This window comes from Haliotis rufescens, unplaced genomic scaffold (assembly GCF_023055435.1).
Source record: "Haliotis rufescens isolate VD_foot unplaced genomic scaffold, xgHalRufe1.0.p SCAF_3, whole genome shotgun sequence".
NCBI lineage: Eukaryota > Metazoa > Mollusca > Gastropoda > Lepetellida > Haliotidae > Haliotis > Haliotis rufescens.
Window position 1 is genome coordinate 30,207,714 of NW_025964001.1, and position 23,526 is coordinate 30,231,239.

Genomic DNA, 23,526 nt, shown 5'->3' on the forward strand with positions numbered 1-23,526 from the left:
TCTTCAGACTTTGACCTCAAGGATGACCTTGACCACTGACATGACTGGTCAATGTGACAAAAAACACTTCCCTGGGTTACAAAGGAGATGTTCATGATATATCACCGACGATGTCCAAGTGCCCAGAGACAGCCAAGCACCATGCAAGTGTGTGTGTCTTTGTTGTTTAACGCTGCACTCAGCAATATTCCAGCTATATGACGGCGGTCTGTAAATAATCGAGTCTGGACCAAACAATCCAGTGATTGACCACATGAGCATCGATCCACGCATTTGGGATTGATGACATGCATCAACCAAGTCAGCGAGGCTGACCAATAGATCCTATTAGTCATCCCTTACGACAAGCCAAGTCGCCTTTCACTGCAAGCATGGGTTGGTGAAGACCTATTCTACACCGGATCTTCACGGGTCCCAAGCACCATGTGGTTATCAAGATGCTGGCCCCCTCTCATGGCGGGGGCTAAGTTGATGAGATATTCCCAAATGAATCCACCAGTCTTTCCTAATGAGCTGCAACCTGGTGTAGACTGCCGCATGCTTACCTTCACAACTTTGTTGACAGCTTCAGCATACAAGAGATGGTATTCCACTGGGTCATTTGGAATGTCATGAACATGGCGGTACACTCGTTTCTTGAACACCAACTTTGCATCACTTCCTCCTAAGGCTAATTTTGGGCCCTTCTTGTTTACAGTCTCATATTTGCTTGGTTGTGCTGACAGTCTGTCCAAGCTAAACAAATGAAATCAAAGTTGAAAAGACAGCAAATAATCAACTACAAACAAGGAGACACAGGCAGGATTTCCCCTGCTCTTGTCTTAGATGTTCATAACAATCATAAGCTTCAGTACTTCTCTGGCAAATATCTGATCATACCATCCAAACCTGTGGTTTGTCCTAGAGCCTTTGAGTGACACAGGGAGAGTCAAACATGATATAGTTACATCAACTGATTCCTTCTATACTTTAAATGAGGAGGGCATGGGTGGCCCAGTCGTCTAAGATACCACCCAAATTAAGGGGACACACCCTGACATAACTGTTAAAAGCAACGTTAAACCCCACTCTTAATCACTCTTTCAATGTGTTTGTTGTCTTCTGTACTTTCCTATTGTTTTGTTGTTGTTTAACGCCGCACTAAGCAATATTCCAGCTATGGTGGTCCGTAAATAATCAAGTCTGGACCAGACAATCCAGTGATTGACATCATGAGCATCAATCTACCCAATTGGGATACGCTGGCATACATCAACCAAGTCAGCAAGCCTGACAACCTAATCCCGTTAGTCGCCCCTTATCACAAGCATAGTCGCCTTTTACGACCAGCATGGGTTGCTGAAGACCTATTCTACCCCGGATCTTCACGGGTAGAGTATAACCCAGAAGAATATGTAGTGTATGTCGAAACTACAAACTACATTAGCACAAAGGTAATGTTAGACGTACCACTTCTGTTAGCTCTAACACCTAAGAAGTAAGTTTCACAAAGAACTCACATGACAAAGTAGACACAATTTATGGATAACAACTTTGATAGCAAAAACGTTATGTTGACATATAATATGACATATAATAGTCAAACTACAACAAATATGACTTTCGAGTCAATGTATGGCATTTATGATATATATATGTCCATTGTCTATCCACTCAAGTTCATTTCAAGGCATCAATAGTGGCAATCTGACCATGGTTGCTATAAATAACGGTGAGTTATGCGATCTTCCGATCACTTCACAAACGATTTCGCCAAAATGAAAGTAAACAGATTTACAACACTTTTTTATAACCCAACAGTGTAAGTACATGATTAGTTTGCATACTTCAGTACGGATTTGTTGACATGGTATATTTCTGGTGTTACATGCTGGCAGTAATGTATTTGTGTTCGGGGAAAAAACCCATCAAATCTCTTCAACCCCGTGTAAAAGACAACCCCCCTTGAAAGCCCCCTAATTCTAGATACATAAAACTTGCCTTATACACAGCGATATATGGTATGTGTTGCCTACAGTTATGGTGTGTTTTTTTAAAAATGAAAGGTATGCAAAAACATACGTACTGTTCCCACTGGGCCAGAATGTCACTCACATATTCATATCTCCTTACAAATCTTTCAATATCTCCAGTAACCTGCAATATAAGACATACATACATGTACATCATAACAATATTACTTCATCATATTAAATCTATTTTGTCCACAGTTTAAACTAGCTTTGAAGGGCGTCCCATTCAAGACAACCTGCAGAGTACATCTCCTACAAATTCAAAATCAAATCCCAAAATTCATTATGTATCATTTATCCATAAATTCTGTGAAAGTGAGTGAGTTAAAATTTTACGTCACATCAGCAATATTTCAGCCAAATCATGAGACAAAAGTATACATTAATAACAAATATATTTAGAGTGTTTTACGCTACTTCACCTCCCCTCAAGGGTACAGCCACTAACAATCTAAGTTACTTAGTAGCACTACCAATTTACAACATAACACTACGTACATCAAAACTAATCAATTAATTCAATTTCTTTTAAAAAACAAAGAATTAATTGTTTGATAGGCATTACTTAGAAGTTGACAGATGACAAAGTTCAGATAATTCATGGATAACAACTTCTGTATTCACTGTTAAGGCGAGGTTTCAGTATACACAACTGGATACCATATTCGACGTAATAAGCGCCCAGGGTGCTCTCAAAATTAGAAATAGGGGGCTCTTATTAGATTATTATGTTGGTGAAAAAAACAGAGTTGAAAGATAAATTTCGTGGTTTATAGTGACAACCTGAAATGTTTATGTACGACAGATATATTTTTCCAGAATTTAATTGCCCATAATTAAGGGTGCATATAACACACGAGTGTGTATTATACGCGAATAAATAAGTCTTGTGTACAATCAGAAGGGGTGCTAATTGGGATTGTTCACTAGCCAATATATCAGCAAATATCACCGTGGGCGCTTATTACGTCGAATACGGTATGTCATATTGTCGAGGGATATGAGTATTTCATGCTTGTTAAACATGGCTGCCGTGACATCATTGGCCTTGTAGCTTGAGATTTTATCAATTATGTACAAGGTTATGACAGATAAATGTAGCAAGACATTAACTCGGATATGAAATGAGAGAAATACGGTACAGATGGGAATACAAAGACGAATGTTTTCATATGGTAATTGATAACTAGATGAATATATTCAGTCAGTTACCTCATAAATTGACCATCCTTCCACACTTCCAAGTCCGATCTTTTCTGCTAGCCTTTCCAACAACTCCGTACTTGTGTCACAAGGTAGAACTGTTACAGCTTTTGTCTTCCCATCCATGAAATACACCTTACAAATAATTGGGCTCAATGCTCTTACACTCTGGAAACAAACAAAAACATTTCTAAAACAGTGCCCAGAGTTCTTTAGCTCATCTGAAAGAGGTTCTGATATTTGCAACAATGTGAAATACGGCACTGTAGCTCAACTGAATGAAAACAAAGATGGCCACTAACAAAAGTTGTTGTCAGCACTGCTATTCAAATATTTTCTACCCAGATACTGAGAACTAAAAACTAACACCAAATGCTATACATTTGAGCAAAACACAAACACATAAGTTTGCTTCCTCATTCTGGCAATTTTAGAGGAGGAGTTGTTTACAAAGCCACAAATACGTATTGAGAGAACTTATGGGCATGTTATAAACACAAAGATCAAAACATGATCAAACTTTAAGATAGCAACAGAAAGTAGAGCCTAATGGCTTTTTAGCTCACCTGAAACAAAAAGAAACAAGAAAACAGTGATATCACTATGCCAAGTCACGGGGCACATAAGAACTGTGTTTGTTCATATAGTAGTAAATAATATGGAAGATAATGTTGAACATGCCTTTGGAATTGCATTCATTGCAATAATTTTAAACAAAGCAAAAAGCCTTTTCCCCCATATTGGTCCTGTTGTCGATGAAAATACTACTCACCTCGTTAAAGCCATAACATCAGTTGCAACCATAACAGCGTCGATTGGGAAAAGCTTAATTCCAATTCTGGGACATTTGCTGAATACTTCAGCCCCTAAGCAGGTCTAGGTAAATTCCTCAGTGATGACTAGCACTTCTAGACACTAAACAGTGATTTTGACACAAAAGGCTGTATCTAGGTCAATGACTTGGACCCAAGAAATGTAACAAGTCAATGGCAAATGTCAGTAAGTCAAAAAACCCACAAACTTCTGTCTGGACAGCCTTTAATAATTTCACAATGGCCAATATATATGAAGTGGCCAGTGAACGTTGAGATAAGAAAAGCCCTACCCATTTACATGCGGCTGCAACATTACTTACCATAATTTCAATTGCTGATGGCGGCAATTTTCGTGAGGACACACGGGGGACTGTCAAATGTTTGTGACACATCAGGGCATACTTGCCAACAAGAGCATCTGAGCAATTCATCTTCACGTAGGAGAGCAGGTACTGAAAAACAATCCACATGGCCTTGTAGCTCACCTGAAAACTTCAGGAATATTCACAACATTACACTTTAGGCGAGGTGAGGTGAGGTGAAATGGGGTTTACCATCGTGTCCAAGATTATTGCACTTATATAGTGACGTGCATGCACGTGTCTGTGTGTGTGGCTGCTTGTACTTGTCCGGACTGATGCCGATTTATAATGCTAGCTCACTGAGATACCATGCTGCAGTTGAACATGGAATACCCCACTCAGACACAGTATACTGACTCCGAGCCGACCAGTCCTAGTTTTATGCCATTAATGCGGAGCGCCAGGCAGGGTAACAACAAGTACCATCTTTTAACGTCTTTTGGTATGATGCGGCTGGGGATCAGACCCTGGACCTTCACCTCTCCAGGCAGATGCTCTACCACTAGACCACGGAGGTAGTCATAAGACAAGGATAAACAGGAACACACAAAAATTGACTGTCGTCAAAGCATCTGAACTGAACAAACTTGCTGTCAGCATAGCCATGCAAACAAGTTCTGCATAAATATCAAACAATAGTTATTACTGTTAATAATTCAAAGAATACAACTTCTGTTTACATCAGTGTCATAGTTCTTGTATTTTGGCTGTCATCACACTTTCAAGTCTTCAGGTTTTCAACAAAAATCCTTTTCACTGTAAACTATACATAAGCAATTAAGATACTAATAGTACCTGCCCCTGAACCCTGTACCTGTGCAGCCAGGATACATATAGAATACTTAACATGCTCCCATGAAATACCAATCTTATAAGTCAATAGGTCTCGCTTTCACCGTCAGATACCAGAACTATTCACAAGTTTATAAAATGTTATTACACGGAAATGGGTTTACCTTTTTATTTATTACTTGCCATTTATAAATTCTTTTTTTTTTTAAATTTCACTGTCGTGTGTACATAGGCAGACATCTACACGAACCATGGCATAGTGCAATGGAGTTTAACAGAATAATACTTCAAACACGGCCAACCTTTAGAATTCAGGGGTCCATTCCACAAAGCTATCGTAGAGCCATATACTCCCATACAATAACATGGACTTCCGACTGTCGTTGTGCAACAATTGCCTTGTGGAACAGGGTCTCAATGCCACAAAGCTTACAATCAAGTCTCAATATTCTATGATGTGATATGAAGAGTATTGTCGCAAGATCCATCAGCGAAACAATGCCAAGTGACGTCAACCTAGCAACAGGGTTGCTGGTAAGGGGAGACAGCCTAGTAACAGGGTTGCTGGTAAGGGGACACAGCCTAACAACAGGGTTGCTGATAAGGGGACACAGCCTAGCAACAGGGTTGCTGATAAGGGGAGACAGTCCATCAACAGGGTTGCTGGTAAGGGGAGACAGCCCATCAACAGGGTTGCTGGTAAGGAAGACAGCCTAGCAACAGGGTTGCTGGTAAGGGAAGACAGCCTAGCAACAGGGTTGCTGGTAAGGGGAGACAGCCCATCAACAGGGTTGCTGGTAAGGGGAGACAGCCTAGCAACAAGGTTGCTGGTAAGGGAAGACAGCCTAGCAACCCTGGAAGACAGCCTAGCAACAGGGTTGCTGGTAAGGGGAGACAGTCCATCAACAGGGTTGCTGGTAAGGGGAGACAGCCTAGCAACAGGGTTGCTGGTAAGGTGAGACAGCCTAGCAACAGGGTTGCTAGCAAGGTAAGGGGAGACAGCCTAGCAACAGGGTTGCTGGTAAGGGGAGACAGCCTAGCATCAGGGTTGCTGGTAAGGTAAGGGGAGACAGCCTAGCAACAGGGTTGCTGGTAAGGTGAGACAGCCTAGCAACAGGGTTGCTAGCAAGGTAAGGGGAGACAGCCTAGCAACAGGGTTGCTGGTAAGGGGAGACAGCCTAGCATCAGGGTTGCTGGTAAGGTAAGGGGAGACAGCCTAGCATCAGGGTTGCTGGTAAGGTAAGGGGAGACAGCCTAGCATCAGGGTTGCTGGTAAGGTAAGGGGAGACAGCCTAGCAACAGGGTTGCTGGCAAGGTAAGGGGAGACAGCCTAGCATCAGGTTTGCTAGCAAGGTAAGGGGAGACAGCCTAGCGACAGGGTTGCTGGTAAGGTAAGGGGAGACAGCCTAGCGACAGGGTTGCTGGTAAGGTAAGGGGAGACAGCCTAGCAACAGGGTTGCTGGTAAGGTAAGGGGAGACAGCCTAGCAACAGGGTTGCTGGTAAGGTAAGGGGAGACAGCCTAGCATCTGGGTTGCTGGTAAGGTAAGGGGAGACAGCCTAGCATCAGGGTTGCTGGTAAGGTAAGGGGAGACAGCCTAGCAACAGGGTTGCTGGCAAGGTAAGGGGAGACAGCCTAGCATCAGGTTTGCTAGCAAGGTAAGGGGAGACAGCCTAGCGACAGGGTTGCTGGTAAGGTAAGGGGAGACAGCCTAGCAACAGGGTTGCTGGTAAGGGGAGACAGCCTAGCATCAGGGTTGCTGGTAAGGGGAGACAGCCTAGCATCAGGGTTGCTGGTAAGGGGAGACAGCCTAGCAACAGGTTGGCAACAGATAGGCTTGTGGCTGGATGTACCTGTGTGGGGTCCTTGTGGTGACCGGGATGACCTCATAACAGTCGCTGTCTAGGCCTTTGAAGCGTCCATGGTGAACAGGAAGACCCTTTATAAATTGATGGCATGTGTCTGTGTGGTCCATGTGGGAAGCAAGCGGTCATCAGCTGGGAGGCTGCTTATCCTTATAATAGTATTGACTGCCGTGTGGAGACCATCCATCTTGGTGGCTATGACGGCCAGGCAAGAATCCAATAGAGATTCCATCACCGTTTTCTGCTTCATGAACATCTGTTCTAACAGGTTGAAGGAGAAAGCAGGAGTTGTAAAGGGTTGGGGATGTAGACGTTTCAGCAGGAGCAGCAGTTGATGGAGATGAGATGATGTTCGCAATCTTCTTGGTCGCCTCCTTTCTCCTAGAATTCTTGATAGAATCCAATAAATGGTTAAAGGCTGACTTTGATAGGAGGAGCACAGCTGGCATTGAGTCTCTTCAGTCCAGATGGCATCTCTGCATTTCTAGAAAGCAGGATGAATCTTCCACTGATTTTCAAGCTGGGGGAGAGATCAAGGATGCCATGACTGACTCACACCAACACAACTTATCCTCACATTAGTATCAAGCAACACAGTGACGATGTAACACGAAAATCCTCGGCTACAAATCTGCTACCAAGCTGCTGGAGAAACCGTGAAAAGCTGATGTCTCTAACACACAGAGGAAAGAAGTGAGGATTTTCCCGCTTTAGAAAGCTAAAGAGTGGTGGTACTAATGCAGTGACAACTGGTTATGTGTAGTTCAGCTGACAATGAAGAGGACTTCTGTGGAAAAATTTAAAGATTATTTGTTGTGTGATTGCAGCCAAAATACAAGAATAATGGGTTTCTTGAGTGCCCAAGGGATGCAACTCTGCACAGCGAATTGCAGCATCTGAGACAACTGGGCCACCCCTGCCAGGTATGAGATCTGTTAGGTTTGAAAAAAAAATCAAATTTGGTGGTGGTGGCAGAGCTCAAATACATTAAGCAGCCCTCCATGCAAGAGACTGCCAATAGATAAAATTTGAAGAAACTGCATCAACACTAAAACAATATCTCTTCTGTTCTATAGCAGTGGAGAATATGAAATTTAAGCGATAATGTCATACCTTGTGCAAGTTTTTACTTGGTGAAAATGCAGCTGTACACAGGCAAAAGATGATCCATGCAATAACCAAGCTGTCAGCCTCAGGGTTGCCATTGGTTTGTTTTATCAACTGGCAGAATATTTCATCACGTAGTGCAATGCGTTCTATTCCCATTTTCACTATCGTCTGCATAATTTGCATTGAAGCGTCATCCGTCATTTCATCTCGCATAACCTTCGTCAATTCCTGAAAAGAGAAAAAAACAACAAATGTAAGCCTTTGAACCTATCATGGTGGGATATCACATTCACAGTTAACAGATGGTTGAGGGTCCAAAACATCAGTATCTTGCAGACAATCTAACCAGCAAAACAAACTTTTTAGGAAAGATGTGTGATAGATTCCATGACATGAAATAGTAATACACTGTAGCTCACCTGGATATGTAATTACAGTTAAACATTTAGTAATGTATTTGCCTTGCAGAGGTCCTTGCATTTCTTTGATAACAGAACCAATAAACAAGAGGCTTTAATGTCTAATATTTACATTTTTATATTGAATGAAATTTTAAAATGCCCCTGAATTGAAACAAAGAGTCCTTAGAAAAAGACAAATCCTGTCGGCCCCCACAAATTCGAAAGTACAAATCATAAGAAACATTTCTAAATAGCAAAGATACTGGTAAAGACAATGTTCTCTTCAACAAATTAAGCTGTTAGCATCGGGGGGAACAAGAACATTAAGGTTTAGTTTTACTACTTAAGTTGCTTCGAAAGAGATTAGGGGCAGTGGGTTACCCTAGTGGGTAAAGCGTTCGCTCGTCACGCTGAAGACCAGGGTATTGTTCGATTCCCCACATGGGTACAATGTGTGAAGATCATTTCTGGTGTCCCCTGACGTGATATTGCTAGAATATTGCTAAAGCCGCGTAAAACAATACTCACTCAAAAGAGATGATGTTTACAGTGTAAGGTCAAATTTAGGTCAAAATGTAAAATATTGCAACAGACCAAATTTACATTTAATTTTGAAAAAAATATGATTGAGTAATGGTTATAAAAAGTGCAAAGGCCAAATCAAGGTCATAGGAATACAAATATATAATTTGCAGAAAAAAATTAAATGTTTGAAGAATAACATGCAGAGCACATATCATAATATAGGGGACAGTGCCAGAGTACATGTTCATCTTCTAAAACAGAGAATTCAATACGAAGCATGTCCCTATTTAGTACAGTACATAAACCTTTCCTAAGTTTCTGAATGCCTAATGCATTATACCCGTACCCACTACTTCTATGTCATATATATATTCTTCTTTTTTCATATCACTTTTCAAAGTCAACCAACATCTTGAGCAATCCATACCTCGCCAAATCCATAAAAGCAGATTTCTAATATGTGTAGCCCAATTTGAGTACGTTCTATTGCAGGTTTGTTTGAGCATATCATAGCATTGCAAAGGATACCTCTCACGTGGCATTGAAATCAGACGGAGCCAATATCCGATGCAATTCACTTAACGGGTGATTTAAAGGGACTCTCCCACAGTCACCAGTCGTTCTTCTTCAGAAGTTCCATACTCTATTACTGGGTGAAAACAACCAACTTCGGGGCTATGCGCTATTAATTTTCATGTTGATAGTTAGCACACACTGGAAAGGCTTAGGAAGTAAAATACTATTAGTATCTGAAATGGTTAAGGATAGTTGACAGAAATACAGGACTTCTTGCACTGATGTATTCAGGGTTTTGGATTTGTAGGATTTATAGTTGGTTTGCCTTTAACCAGGTGATTCAGTTTAAATATCCAACTTATCACACTAATTTATTCATATACATACCTTGAACACATTGCAAGCCATAGTGATGTTTTCACAGTCGTGTAAATGAACAAGTGAAGTTGGAATGAGACCTGACTTGCAGAATGTAAGCATTTCCCCTTTTGTCAGACGATCCTAGAATATAGAAGTACATTCGAAGTTAAGATAAAAAGAACAAATTTTGATTGACATGTATTCCAGATTGATCAACATTTCACAATTGATCCCAAGCCAGGTCATCCCTCTGACAGCTAATCCTCTTGGCAGCCAGAGTGGGTGAGTGAGTGAGTTGGTTGGGTTTAACACCGCTTTTAGCATTATTTCAGTTATATCATGGTGTGTCAGCTTAATGTGGGAGGAAAGCCAGGTCTTGGACGTTTACCACTTCGGTGAAACCCACAACCTAGAAACACAATCAGGGCGAACCGGGGTTCGAACCCACAATCATAGGTTTCTGGCGTGCCCAAGGCACGTAACTCTGCACAGCGCATTGCGGCGCCTTAGACAACTGGGCCACCCGTGCCCTCCTTGGCAGCCAATCATGAACTTCTATGCTATGCCATATGTTATGAAGCATGTTTTATGAAGCAGTCAGCAATTTCAAGGATGTCTCAGTGACCTGAAAACAATGGATTCCGCACCAGGACCACCTCATCTCCATCTTTATTATGTCTTGTGGTATTTGACTTTTTCTTATGTATTTAAAAATTGTACATTATTAATCCTGTCCAATTGAAAAGCCCCTGTCATATAGCTGAAATCATATATTGTATGATGCGTAACATGTTTCTAGTTTTTACGCTGCGACTAAATTTTTTCCAAAGTAAGTATCGAAAATAACCAAAATATTACATACATGTATTTCAAAATACAAAACAATGAAACCTTGTACATGCACAATGATTTTGAATCCAGTAACACTTCTTATTTATTCATTCTAGCCTGGTTTCATTTTAATTCTTGAAATGATTAATTGAAAACAGATATGGGCCTTGATTTGAAAACTCAAAAATATATTTTTGAAAATACTTCTTCAGTAATGCTTACATGCATTCTAGATAATTATTTGCTTTCCAAATAGGTTTGGTGTTGTTCAGAATAAATATGATCACAGGAATGCTTCACTCTCAAATGATGTGTACAGACACTACCATGATCACCTGGAAATTTATGTCAAAGCTGCAACAATTCAATGAAACAATACATTGATTACTATCTGTGTAGTATCTGCAAACATAAAATAGCTACGGGATAACTCGCAAAGAACAATGAAGAACAGCGTGTTTTATTTCACGAAAAAACATTGATCTATCATGACGTCATTTCTGAAGATTCAAACATGCGCTCGCAACTTGATGATGTATATTTGACGACGTTTTTTTTAAGAGGGGAGTGTCCAGTGAGTTTTTCCCCATAGATGTAGCTGGGCAAAGCAGAACGATCGTATCCAGAAGTGGGAGAGATATGACAGTCAGGATTGGGAGAAAAAGGTACAGGAAATCAACGCGAGGATTGTGAGAATATGCAGGAAATACCCCCTGCAGCGTTTTATTCTATGATAAACAACTCTCACTCATCGTTTATTTCTTAAACATAATGTAGTAAATCACAGAACTGTTATCATGGCCACGGAACATGTCTGAACATGTTTCCTCATAAAGCAAACAGAACGAGGGGAAGTTTGTCAGATATATTATTCTCACACATGATGGAAAATTGGACATGGACCTCTTGAACAAATATAAGTGTCATCATTGGTGGGAACATGCCAAGTTTCCGTTTTATCAACAGAGTGGATTTAGAGAAGATGTTTACAAGGTACAATGTACAACAGATGCCAGACAAACAGGCCACAACCAATGTCAAGTGGGATAAATGTACTCTGAGCATATAACATACTTACTGCATCAGACTGTCTTCGTTTCTTCAAACTTTTTATAAGTGTTCCCCCGCTATCTTTGATGTGTGAATTGAAGTACCTTCCAGCGTACTCCAAAATATCATGAATGATGTCACCCTCTCCACTGGAGCTGTGTTTGTCGAAAGCATCAGGGGTCTGTGAGCGAATCGTGTCTACAGAATGTTGTTGCATAAGTCTAGAAAGTTTTTCCTCTGTTTCAGGGGAAAGTTCAGTTACTTCGTTACCATGAGGTTCATACTCACTAAAACCAATCTGAAACGGCAACGTCATTTCTTCCTTGTCACGCGGTGGTGAAACTGACCGAGACGTCAAAGTTGATCCCCTACGAGGTGGTGGTGGTGGTGGAGGAGGAGGTGGATTTGACGAAAAGATTTGACCACTATGACCAATTTCTTGATAAACACTCGACCCATCAATGTCTGTCTTCCAAACACTTTCATTTCCTTCTGTTTTGGGGGGAAGCAGCTCATCTGTTCCAGGAGAAGATGGTGGATCTGGTAGTCTGACATCTTCAGAAATTTGATCTAAAGGTGGAGGTGGGGGCGGTGGTATAGTTGGTGGTGGAGGCATACATATTGAAGACACCATTTCATCATTTGTGGATGGTAGAGCAGGTGGTGGAGGTGGCAAAGATGATAGTTCATTTCTGTCATCTGCGAACACATGTTCCTTTTTCTCACGCGGTGATCTGCTGTCATCAAATTCAGCAATAGATTTATCCACCTCAGCCAGTGCTTGTTGGATTTCATGGTCATGCAATAACTTCTCTGCCGATTCCTTAAAAAAAGAAGAAGATTAAAGTAAAATATTATTCATGGTTATAAGACAGATAATCCTAGTAATGCTGGTCATGCAAAGATAATACCCTTTGAAAGTGACTTACATTTATTTAAAGATGTTGCTGTCAGCATAAATTTTCTATATGAAATAAGGAACAATGGAAATTATGAAACAAGTTCATTTTAACACTGCCTTCCAATGTACAACAGTGGATGAATGTTAGGTATATTACATTATGACTATTTCATTCAAAACACAGAATAATCTGTGAGGCTTGTGCCGTCATACAACCACTTCAAAATAGTACTATGGCACTGTCGCTCACAAGGTATAATCAAAGAGAGGCAAATGTTTATATCAATAAAATCTAGTACTCCTGGTAAACTTTTCTGCGCGTGGATCTGAGGACAACATGAGGACATGCCAGGGGAACATTTTAATGAGTCAATCAGTGCCGAGGATTCTAAATTCTCAGTATGAGTAAGCAGAGCATTCAAACAAGTATATCTGATTCCTGTATCTCAAAATGAATATAATCGAAGAATTCCAACTGCCAAAAAAAATGAAGTCACAATATCATTGTTGTGGATATTTCATACATCCTGTCGTTTCTGAGCATCTACACCATGTACTAGTGAGGGTATATTTCTGTTCTGTTGTCATTTCTGTTTGCTTGGCTTATAATTACCAAATTGAGGTGTTAAAGAAATTAACCTGAATCATTTTAGAATGGTGATATCGGACTGGTTTAAGAACCTACACATATTTCAATGAGATTGGTGGTTGAAGTTTGCTCAAGTCCACCTGACATGACCTCTGGAAGTGTCAGATCTTAACGCAGAGAAAAGGTTACCGTCATTGTGAAAGCATACAAACACGCTTCTATTTTTTTTTAGCTGAAATAAACGAAAAAGGTATGCTGATTCGCGTAAAATTTTGCGTGGAATGATTGTTTATCATCTGTTATCAACTCGCTGTTGTTCGTGGAAGCGGAAAACACACAGTTTTGTAAGTATAAATAATACAGCAGATCCATATTGTCGAATTGTCGTAAGCTCCTACGACAGGTCCGACCCTGTCTTAATTTTTCTCATAAACTTGAGATAACTTTACGTTAAGACACCTTCAAGAATAGACTTAGCTAAAATGTTTTTCGCTACGACACCTTTTCGTCAATCTTAGCGCTAAGACAGCTTTGTGAATAGGCTCCGTCTCTGGAAACAAGCACTACCCACATTTTCAGTAAACAACCAACTTGCCAGCATTAAAACATTAAAAAATATAAAAATATAACTCCCAAATCATCTAAAGGTACCAGTTCACGACAAGACTGATTTGTAGAATAAAAAGACAACTATACTTGAGCATCAATGAGGAGAGAACCAAGGACATCAAATTCCTCGTTAATCTCATGTAGCGCCTCCGTCTTGTCCACAACAACAGCAGCTTTTCGCTCTGCCTTTTCCTCCTGCAGGAATTCAAACATGCTGTCAAGGTCAAGACTGTGAGGTGTTACTGCAGGCTGATGGTGGGTCCACATTGACTCAATCAATGTTGTCAAGGACTCTAATTCCACCTGTGATTCCCTGCAAGAAAACAAAGACTTCATAAGATCTATGAACTAGCACTAAAAAATATTGAATGTTTTCAATGACAGGAAACCATTTAGCTGAAAGTTTAAAGTAGGGAGTTTTGCATTTTGTCAGAATAAAATTCAGCCATACAATCTTTTTCATTGTCTGAGATTGTTCTCATTACATTGAAAGTTTGTAAGTCATTAACACGTTGACTGTTGATGCAAGTGCTATAAACTAGTTATACAGCATGTTTTTTTACACTTGTTTTGATGCCTTTTATAAAACTGAATCTAATTAGGGACAAACATTGACCAAGAGTTTCAGACTATTTCAGTCTACTGTACCTGAGAAAAAGTTAACTAGACAATTGTATGCATTTCTTGATAAAAAAGCAGCAGCAGCCCAATCAGGGCCCTTTACATGTACAGGAATTTATACTATTCATTAGGGCTGGGACGATACACCAACTGTGCGATCTGATACGTATCACGATACTTGTAAGTGCTCTTATCTGTGGTGTGTAAGCCATCTTTTTCATAGACAGGATAGTCAAATACCTGGCACACTGACGATTTACAGCTCCACAGTTATGTAGTTCAGAAAATAGTAAGTACTGTCCATTTGCTAAAAACATCTCTTGATGACGTCTACCAATGAACAGTGAATAGACCCTTGATCGTGCATGCCAGGTTCCAATCTTGCATGTTGGTTTGCAGATTGTCCTGCACCAGAATGCCATTGTGTTCTTAGTGACCTCGGTTTGGCTCCAATACGCCAGCAGAACAGCCTCTTCCACTGCTTCTATATACTAACTAGACCTTGCCACAAGTAGTGCATGAACTGGGCAGAACTGATAACAGTGGCGAAAACATGAAACTTTGATCGATCTCCCCAGTTGCTTGTGTTTGACATCAGGCTGTCAAATTTTCACTGGGTTAAATACAAGGTCTGGATTTTCCCAACAAGCAAGCTGCCATACCCAAGTCTATCACTACTAAAAAGTTGATTGGGTTAAAGACTGTAAATCCATCTGCTCTATCAGTTCATATGGCTGTCATTCCAAACCTGTGGGACTACTCTTACGTCCCATGAGGGAAATCTGAAGCGCTTCTTTTGACCTTCAAGTCTGAATCTCCTCAGCATGGCTGTTGTCTCTGGCACAGTGCTGGACCTAGGAAATGCTGGAAGAGAGTTTATGGACGTCTTTATTACTTATGCTTGCCTGATTGTTTTCTGAATGGAGTGCTCTTCTGCTTGCATTCGCAGTTGTTGTTCTTCTTCACGCCTTCTCTTTTCCTCAAGTCTTTTCTTTTCCTCAAGTCTTTTCTCTTCTCGTAACATGTGTGCTGTACGCCTTGCCAGAACACCACGCATATAGCTCTGAGGTAAAAAGATTCAAAAGCAAGAAATTAGCATATATGAAACCTCATATCCCTGAGGATTTAAACTTGACGGAACATGTAGACTATTCACTTTGCAGAACTTGCGATTTCACTGACTAGTCATCAGTCCAATTTGTCCAACATTCATATGACCAAAAAAGTGAAATGTTTGTGCTGAATACTTTCTATGTATTGTCTGTCAAGGAAGGCTTGTATGAAATGAATGCTACACAAGAAGACCTGAGATGATAATTGAAATAAAACATGCATGTTTGTTTTCATGAATACTTTATGTATGACTGTTGATAATTAAATTAATTTCATGTCATATCTTTGTGGTGTTTACTATTCACAACCAGCATCTTTCACAAACACTGTGGATACTATTCCAACGTTTACTTAGGGAGGTCATGGGGTCTCACTGGCATCTTAATAATTTTGTATCAGCCGAATTCAGCAACATCAATCTTGGGAAACCAGTATCTATCACTCTTGGCAAATCACATTCAAAATTGCAAACTTGGGTGGTGCTACAAATATTTAGAATCCCTACAATATGGACAATATTTGAAAGAGTATTTGTTCGAACTTCTTGGTTGTTAACACCGCATTCAGCAATATTACAGGCTATGTGAGGGCGGTCTGTAAATAATCAAGTTGGGACCAGACAATCCAGTGATTGACATCATGAGCTTTGATCCACGCTATTGGGATACAACATGCAGCAATCAAGTCAGCAAACCTGACCACCCGATCCTGTTAGTAGCCTCTTACGACAAGCTTAGTTGCCTGTTGCGGCAAGTATGTGTTGTTGAAGACCTATTCATGGGTTTCCATTGACCATGATTAATGTTCTATTGTGGACACTGGCTCACCTCATAGTGAAAAGGTAAGCAACTCCTATATGTTTTAAGGGATTTGTTCCATGCCAATCATCTTGGCAAAAGGTCATTGCATACGGTTTATGGTTTATGTTCTCTGCAAATAAGCTTCTTTGATTGGCTAAATATGGTACAACATAGTTCAGATTTACCATGATTGTTACACATGCAAAATACATGGAGATGGCAATTTCAAAGCAATGATATATAACAGCAGCATACTGGATACCTGAATGGTGACAGCAGCTTTCCTTTTCCTCAAAAACGCCAGTCGGCTTCGAAAGCATCGAAAGTTGAATTGCAGAATCAACACAGCATGTTTTTTCTCCAAAAACGCTGTAACATAAAGGGATAAAACATATACCACATAGTAAGACCATTAAACCCATACGCTTAAAGCGGCATTTGCAGTAGGAACTAAAACACTCTTCATGGGCAGAGCTTATACGAGTGATCTGACTGGTCAATATGACATGATAACACAAATGTCATTGGTTAATGCATAAACCGGTGATGAGAAGACATGACATGTTAACACCAACCCACGTGGGCCGTTCGACAACAAGGATGTAAGTCTTAATGGTAATAAAACTCAAACCATTCCAAGACTTTTCAACAAACACGTAGGTCTTTGGGTTCAAAATCTACCTGCCATGTCGTCTTCACATCTTCAAAAAAATGTTACTGTGGAATGTCTACAATTTATGTTTTCATTCCAGTCCAACACACACAAATTAGTCCTGCACTTGTATTCTCTGGACGAGAATGAAATACGTTTGTCGTGATGAATAGGAGCAGTGAACAATTTACCAAAGTGACAGGACAAACTGAAATATGAAAACTTTATATATCTCTTCAGAATGGAGATGGGGAACTCAGATAAAAATATGGACAGCCTTACATACTTCGAAAAGATGGTCAGATAAATATTTGTTCTCACTAGTAATTCTGTCATGTGTGTGAACATGGATTTCAACATTACTTTCATCAAATTTATTCATGTCGCTGGCTACAGGGATCATCCTCTCTTGTAACTACTTTGGCATGAACACATTTTTTGGTTTCGCAGCTCAAAGCAACAATGTCGCTCTCAACTTAATTTTTTCTCCATCCATGACGGAGCATCTGAAATATTGTCAATGCCTCGACAATCTTCCTGGTCAAATAATTTCAACAATGGAACACTCACAGCCACATTCACGGCGTCATCACAAGATTCCTTAAACACACACCCCATGTGATCAGGTTTATGACCTTGGGATGAATAAATAAATTTGCATTTTTAAGTAAAGAACTGTTTTCGTTAATACTATGATAAAAACATGCTGTACATAGTATTTTGGGATTGCTTCTAAAACTATTTTTGCCCCCAATCGACCACGCTATCTCCTTGCAATCATGCCCCGAACATGCATCGGAATTAGATAACTGCTTACGCCAACTGTCAAGTATTTGCAAGTTCATTTGTCTTCAATATGAGCAACAAAACACTTTTTGTGATGCTTAATTTGGCGAAGAGTTGTTCAAAATTATCAGGCACCAATGGTGTTAGGGGAGCATCAGTTGAAGGTGCAAGCATTAGGCCAGACACAGACAGATGTGGCAGGGAAGCAGGCTAGCGGCACACCAGAGCAGTAGCACTAGCAGGAGCAGGGGCCAGACCAGGTGCAGGCAGCGTCGATGTGAAGGGTGCAGCTGCATGCACCATATATGCAGCTTCAAAACTGAAGGAAGTGGGGGTTAAGACATTTGGCAGCCTGCTAACCATAGAGAAAACCAGAGAGGAGGTAGTACCTGTAGACACAGCAATACTATGTTGTAATTGCTGCTGCATACAGCGCTAGAGCAAGCGCCTGAAACACCAAAAACTGAGTTACGGACAGGTTTTGGCACTCAACACACTGGTCACCTGTATGACTTATAACCAATATTTTGATATCAAAGTAGAGTTTCCATCATAAAGGCAGGAACAGGGTCCTGATCCTGCTTTGGTCTTGTGGTTTTGAGAATTAAAAGTTTTTCTATTTCATTCCACATTCCCTGAAGTTTCAGATTCATCGTGCCTGTCAATTCAGAGAAGATATTAAAAGTTAAGGGATGGACAGAAGATGGAATAAAAGACAATACCATGAAGTGGCCTGGTGAGGTAAAAGAACACAACATTGCTCCAAGACAAAAGCTAAAGATAATGATGTTCAGCCATGTAACGAAAATATACTACTCAAAACAAGTTAAGGAACACCCAATTCTTTCATATTACTACAGTTATATAGTCATGACATGACAGATTAACTATAGTAAAATGAAAGAATATGTGTTCTCTAACTTCTTTTGATTAGTATAGTTCAGATTGACAAGCGAGAGTGAAAAGGTGAATCTTTCACTTTGTATTATGAGGAGAGCAAATCTAACCTTTCCTGAGCCAGAATCCACGCCAGTGCTTCTGGATGCATATCACTTTGATTGTTAAGAACTGGAAACGAAGATCCTCCAATGGTTCCAAAACACTGTTTCGCATGAAAACCTAAAGAAAAAACTTAACTCATTAATGAAAGATCAAGGATCTTGTTCTGGAATACTTGTTCTAAGATGCTCTGCTAAAAGATAAAAGGCTCGGACTGCAAATTATCTTGTGACAAAGTACACTTTTTGAGTTACGTCATAACGGCTTGTCGCCACAATGCTGTTCAGTCTAACTCCCCCTTTAACAAACTTATCCTTGGTAACATCCTTTTTTCATGGCGGATCCACATCAATTATCAATCAGTGAACTAGTTTCTTTAAACTTGTAGAATAATTAATTGTTATTACCTGGGGGTAAGATGAGCTGAAATTGAGTTTAATGTTGTGTCCAAGGGTTATTGCACTCATATAGCAACGTGTTATTACCTTGGAAGAAATTTAGCAATATGATGTCAACCATCTTTTATGCAGCGGGGTTTTCCCAAACATATTCAAACCACCGTGTTCATGCCACCGCTGCCACAAAGCTGCCTCAGGGGGCACTGGTTCCGTAGGAATTATGCATCTCGACACAGGCATGAGCACAATCTCATTAAAATCAGATCTTAGTTCTCACTATCGCCAAACAAAGATCTGAGGACATCCAATTATGGGTTACGTCAGAACGACCTTTCATCCGACCAATCAAAGCATCGCTTACCAGATATTGAAAGTGACAGTCAGAATGTGTTTTCTAATCATGCAACCTTGAAAACATTAACACAGGGTATTCCGAACGACAGTTACGGCCCGTAGGACTGTTTCCGTCAAAATTATCCTCTATCTCTCGCTTCCGTGGGATAAACATTTGAATGGAGGAGGCGTTGCACAGTACATGGGAAGCACTGCCATACAATCTCAACCATATATCAGACATTCCGGAATGTTTTTTTTTTTCAGTTTTCAAAATTTTAATCGAGAAATGTGTCAACATATTTTTCAAGAGTAGTCTGAAATGTCGCCAGGCTGAAACGAGTGAAGTAAAGCTCGAGAAAGCTGCTTTCTAATTGGCTGATGTAGACTTCTTGTTAGTTGTTTCGGTGGTTGTCAAAGTTCGCTAAAGGTCGTTCTGACATGACCCTAATGGGATGCATTAGGTAAAATAATTTACATCTATTTATGTATCATACACATTTTCTGGGGGTCGTCAGTATGATTTGTTGTTTGTGGGGAAAAATCATTTTAATTTAATTCTATATAAAGAGCATGAGTATTAAAACGTTGTAAGAAATGGATCAATACAATAACACCTCTGATGATTCATAGTACTAATGATGGACACATGTTAAAAGGTACGTATATAATGCGTGTCCAATGCCGGATACCACGGATCTCGTATCCCGCAAGGTATCTGCCACCGGATACCAGGATGCGTTTTGGGTAAGTGTACGGAGGTATTCGGAAGGAATCCGGATACCGGAAACGTCATTTTTTTGCTGTGTACAGAATAATTTGGATAAATCCTCATTTTAAACCCTGATGACTGGTATGTATTTTGCAACTGAGTAAAAGTTGGTTGAGAGATGCAAAGTAGATTATCATTTGTAAGAATTCTAAAAGATATTGTCAGAATTTTAAAAAATTGAAATTAGAATTAAGTAGAAATGTTGATATAAATAACATTAAAAATCAGTTTTTTATTCTGCACATTATTCTTTCCTCAATTACTAGTGAAGGCATTTCTGTGACAAAGGATATTCGTGTGTTGCATATGTAGACATGTTGAATGCTGCAATAGTTAAGGACTTGTGGGAAATAACACAAAGGCTGTTTAATAAAGAGAGTTATTTCATTGATGCAAGTTACCCAGAATGACTTGTTTTCTGATGTAGGAAAAGCTGTGGCAATATACCGTTATCAAGGCGGTTTTCTCATTCTCTTCCATCATGTCAGTTCAGTTGAATATTGTTAGTTTAGAATAGCATCATTTGCACAATCACTACAAAACAAGTGCTAGTTAAAAATATTCAGTAGTTAACAAGTGGTTTTGAATAAAGGTGCATCAGGGAAACATTTCAGATTGGCTCCATCTTTACATTCCACAAGATGTCGCAGCTCACAATGAGCAAGGAAACAGGGAGAAGTTTTATTCAACGCTCTTTGAAAGAAAAAACATAAAAAGATTGCAGCTGTTGTGTCATTTTGGGCTTTTTTTGTTTGTTTGTTTGTTGTTTAATGCCACACTCAGCAATATTTCAGCTTTATGACGGTCTGTAAATAATCGAGTCTGGACCAGACAATCCAGTGATTGACATCATGAGCATTGATCCACGCAATTGGGATACGATGACATGCATCAACCAAGTCAGTGAGCCTGACCATCTAAGTGCATTAGTCGCCTCTTAAGACAAGCATAGTCGCCTGGGATTAATTCAAACATTAAGCTTTACAGACAACAGGATACGAGTGAAATACTGATCAAAGTGGCATGAAACCACACTCGCCCACAATAAGATTATTCCCTGGGATATTGGACCTTTTATCCTACCTTATTCATATGTATTCATTATATATTTTAGTATACCGTATTCGACTTAATAAACACTCACGGCGATATTTGCTAATATATTGGCTAGTGAACAATCCCAATTAGCACCCGTTCCGATTGATCAATGTACACAATACTTATTTATTTGTGTATAACACACACTCGTGTGTTATATGCACTCTTAATTATGGGCAATTAAATTCTGGAAAAATATCTCTGTCATATATATACATTTCGGGCTAAACCACGAAATTTACGATCTCACCAAAATTTATTCTTATAAGAGCCCCCTACTTCTAATTTTGATAGCACCCTTATTACATCAAATACGGTATGTTTCTTCATAGTACTTTCTGGTTTAATTGCTTTATACAAAAGTACTGACCTTTGTGATGCCAATTTGACATTCGGTTTTTGGCAAATTCAATTCTTCCAAAATAGTCTTCACATGGCTTCTTGGTTCCCCTTCTTCCAGATGCGAGGAACTTGTGCCAATCAGCAGCCCATACTTCTGCAGGAATGTTGTGATATTCATATGAACCGGGTACCCCTTGCAAAAGAATGCAGAAAAACTTTAGTAACAAGACAGAGATTGTGATTAAGCCATGTTTCTTGTCCCATAACCTGTTTTATTGAAATCATTCATTACTTTTTCTAACTTCTAAATTCATTTTAGAATTATCCTTCAGGTATCATATTAAAGATAACATATGTGTTTTAAAATGCCTCTCAGTAGCAAAACTATACTCACCACCAAAAGAAAAACGGATACAATACATGTTGGTTAATATATGAAGACTTACATTTTATCAAGAGATATTAGATTGGTTTGATGCACAAACGAACATACTGGTATATTTGTAACAACTTTGGATTTGGGTGCAATAATATTTATTGAACTAAATGACATACCGGGGTAGTGAAATACAAAACTTTGGCAAAAAAACAAATCCAAATCACCAAAAGGCACCAGTTCCCCACTAGGCTGACATGCATAGCAGTTTCAACATCTGATGCTGACACAAGAAATAAAAAACATAGAAAATTTTGCAGAACATGAAATATTGACCTGATAATATATGGACATCTCATGACATGTGCATAGTGTACCTGGGCAAGATAACAGGAGACAAACAGGATATCAGATGCTGACACAAGGCAATACAAACATGGGGCCGGGGTGCTTATTTTTCAGCAGGGCACAGCAGCCAGCCAATATGGTATGTACTGTACTTTCTTGAGTATTGTGCACACCCAAGTATAATGCCCATCCCCCTCTAGGGGATTCAGTATTTTGGAGAAAATTATTTTTTCAAGTAATATGCACAGAAAATAATTACACTGTACCACTTCAGCGAATTCAGGTAAACGAACAGGTGATAAAAAACTTGGTCAGTACAAATTTGAAATTTGAGATAAAAAAAATCACCAGACATATTGATTTATCATTTAAAGTGTATTTTCTGTTCTGCTAGGCATTGTTTTACATGCAGAGATAAAGATTATCTTGTGTATTTTTCTTAAACTGGTAATTTCTTACCTCCCTCTTTATTCTGATGATGTCAAGCATCCCGGAATAACGGAGCTGGGTAAGTACTTCATCATCAACAAACTCACTAGCCTTTTTCATAGCATTGGGTTTCAAGCAGCGCACATACCTGTAATATGACAAAACTATTCAAAAGAAAGCATGAAATAGTCACATACCCAGTCAATAATAGTATGTTATACTGAGTGCATGACTAAAGTTCCTGAAAACAAGAGCTTAGACTTGGAATCAATGACTTTCAAAGCCTTTTCTTATCACACATTATTACATGTACATGTACTATATTGCTGAGCGACTGATGTAAGGGAAGTAACTCTAATGATTTACTATTCAGTGACTCGCCAATATATTTCTGATATCCAAATATTTTATACATAGAGAATTAAGAATTGACAAACTGATAAACATGAACAAGTAAAACATTTCAACAATGCATCTTGTTTTGTAACAAAACTTTTCATCAATTTCTTTCTTAAAGAG

The 23,526-nt window shown here is 39.5% G+C and overlaps 1 protein-coding gene across 1 annotated transcript in view; it reads right to left on the reverse strand.

Annotated features, from left to right (window-relative positions):
• Positions 1-23,526, reverse strand: part of LOC124145672 (unconventional myosin-VIIa-like) — a 103,232-nt gene that overhangs the window by 34,031 nt on the left and 45,675 nt on the right. Inside the window, exons 13-25 of the mRNA XM_046515543.2 lie at positions 23,038-23,155; positions 21,883-22,047; positions 18,920-19,031; positions 16,737-16,843; positions 15,467-15,624; positions 14,028-14,253; positions 11,870-12,664; positions 9,988-10,101; positions 8,162-8,386; positions 4,351-4,482; positions 3,225-3,383; positions 2,066-2,136; positions 546-735 (exon numbers count right to left, since the gene is read on the reverse strand). Coding sequence (XP_046371499.2) covers positions 546-735; positions 2,066-2,136; positions 3,225-3,383; positions 4,351-4,482; positions 8,162-8,386; positions 9,988-10,101; positions 11,870-12,664; positions 14,028-14,253; positions 15,467-15,624; positions 16,737-16,843; positions 18,920-19,031; positions 21,883-22,047; positions 23,038-23,155 — 2,572 coding nt within the window. The remainder of the gene's footprint in view (positions 1-545; positions 736-2,065; positions 2,137-3,224; positions 3,384-4,350; positions 4,483-8,161; positions 8,387-9,987; positions 10,102-11,869; positions 12,665-14,027; positions 14,254-15,466; positions 15,625-16,736; positions 16,844-18,919; positions 19,032-21,882; positions 22,048-23,037; positions 23,156-23,526) is intronic.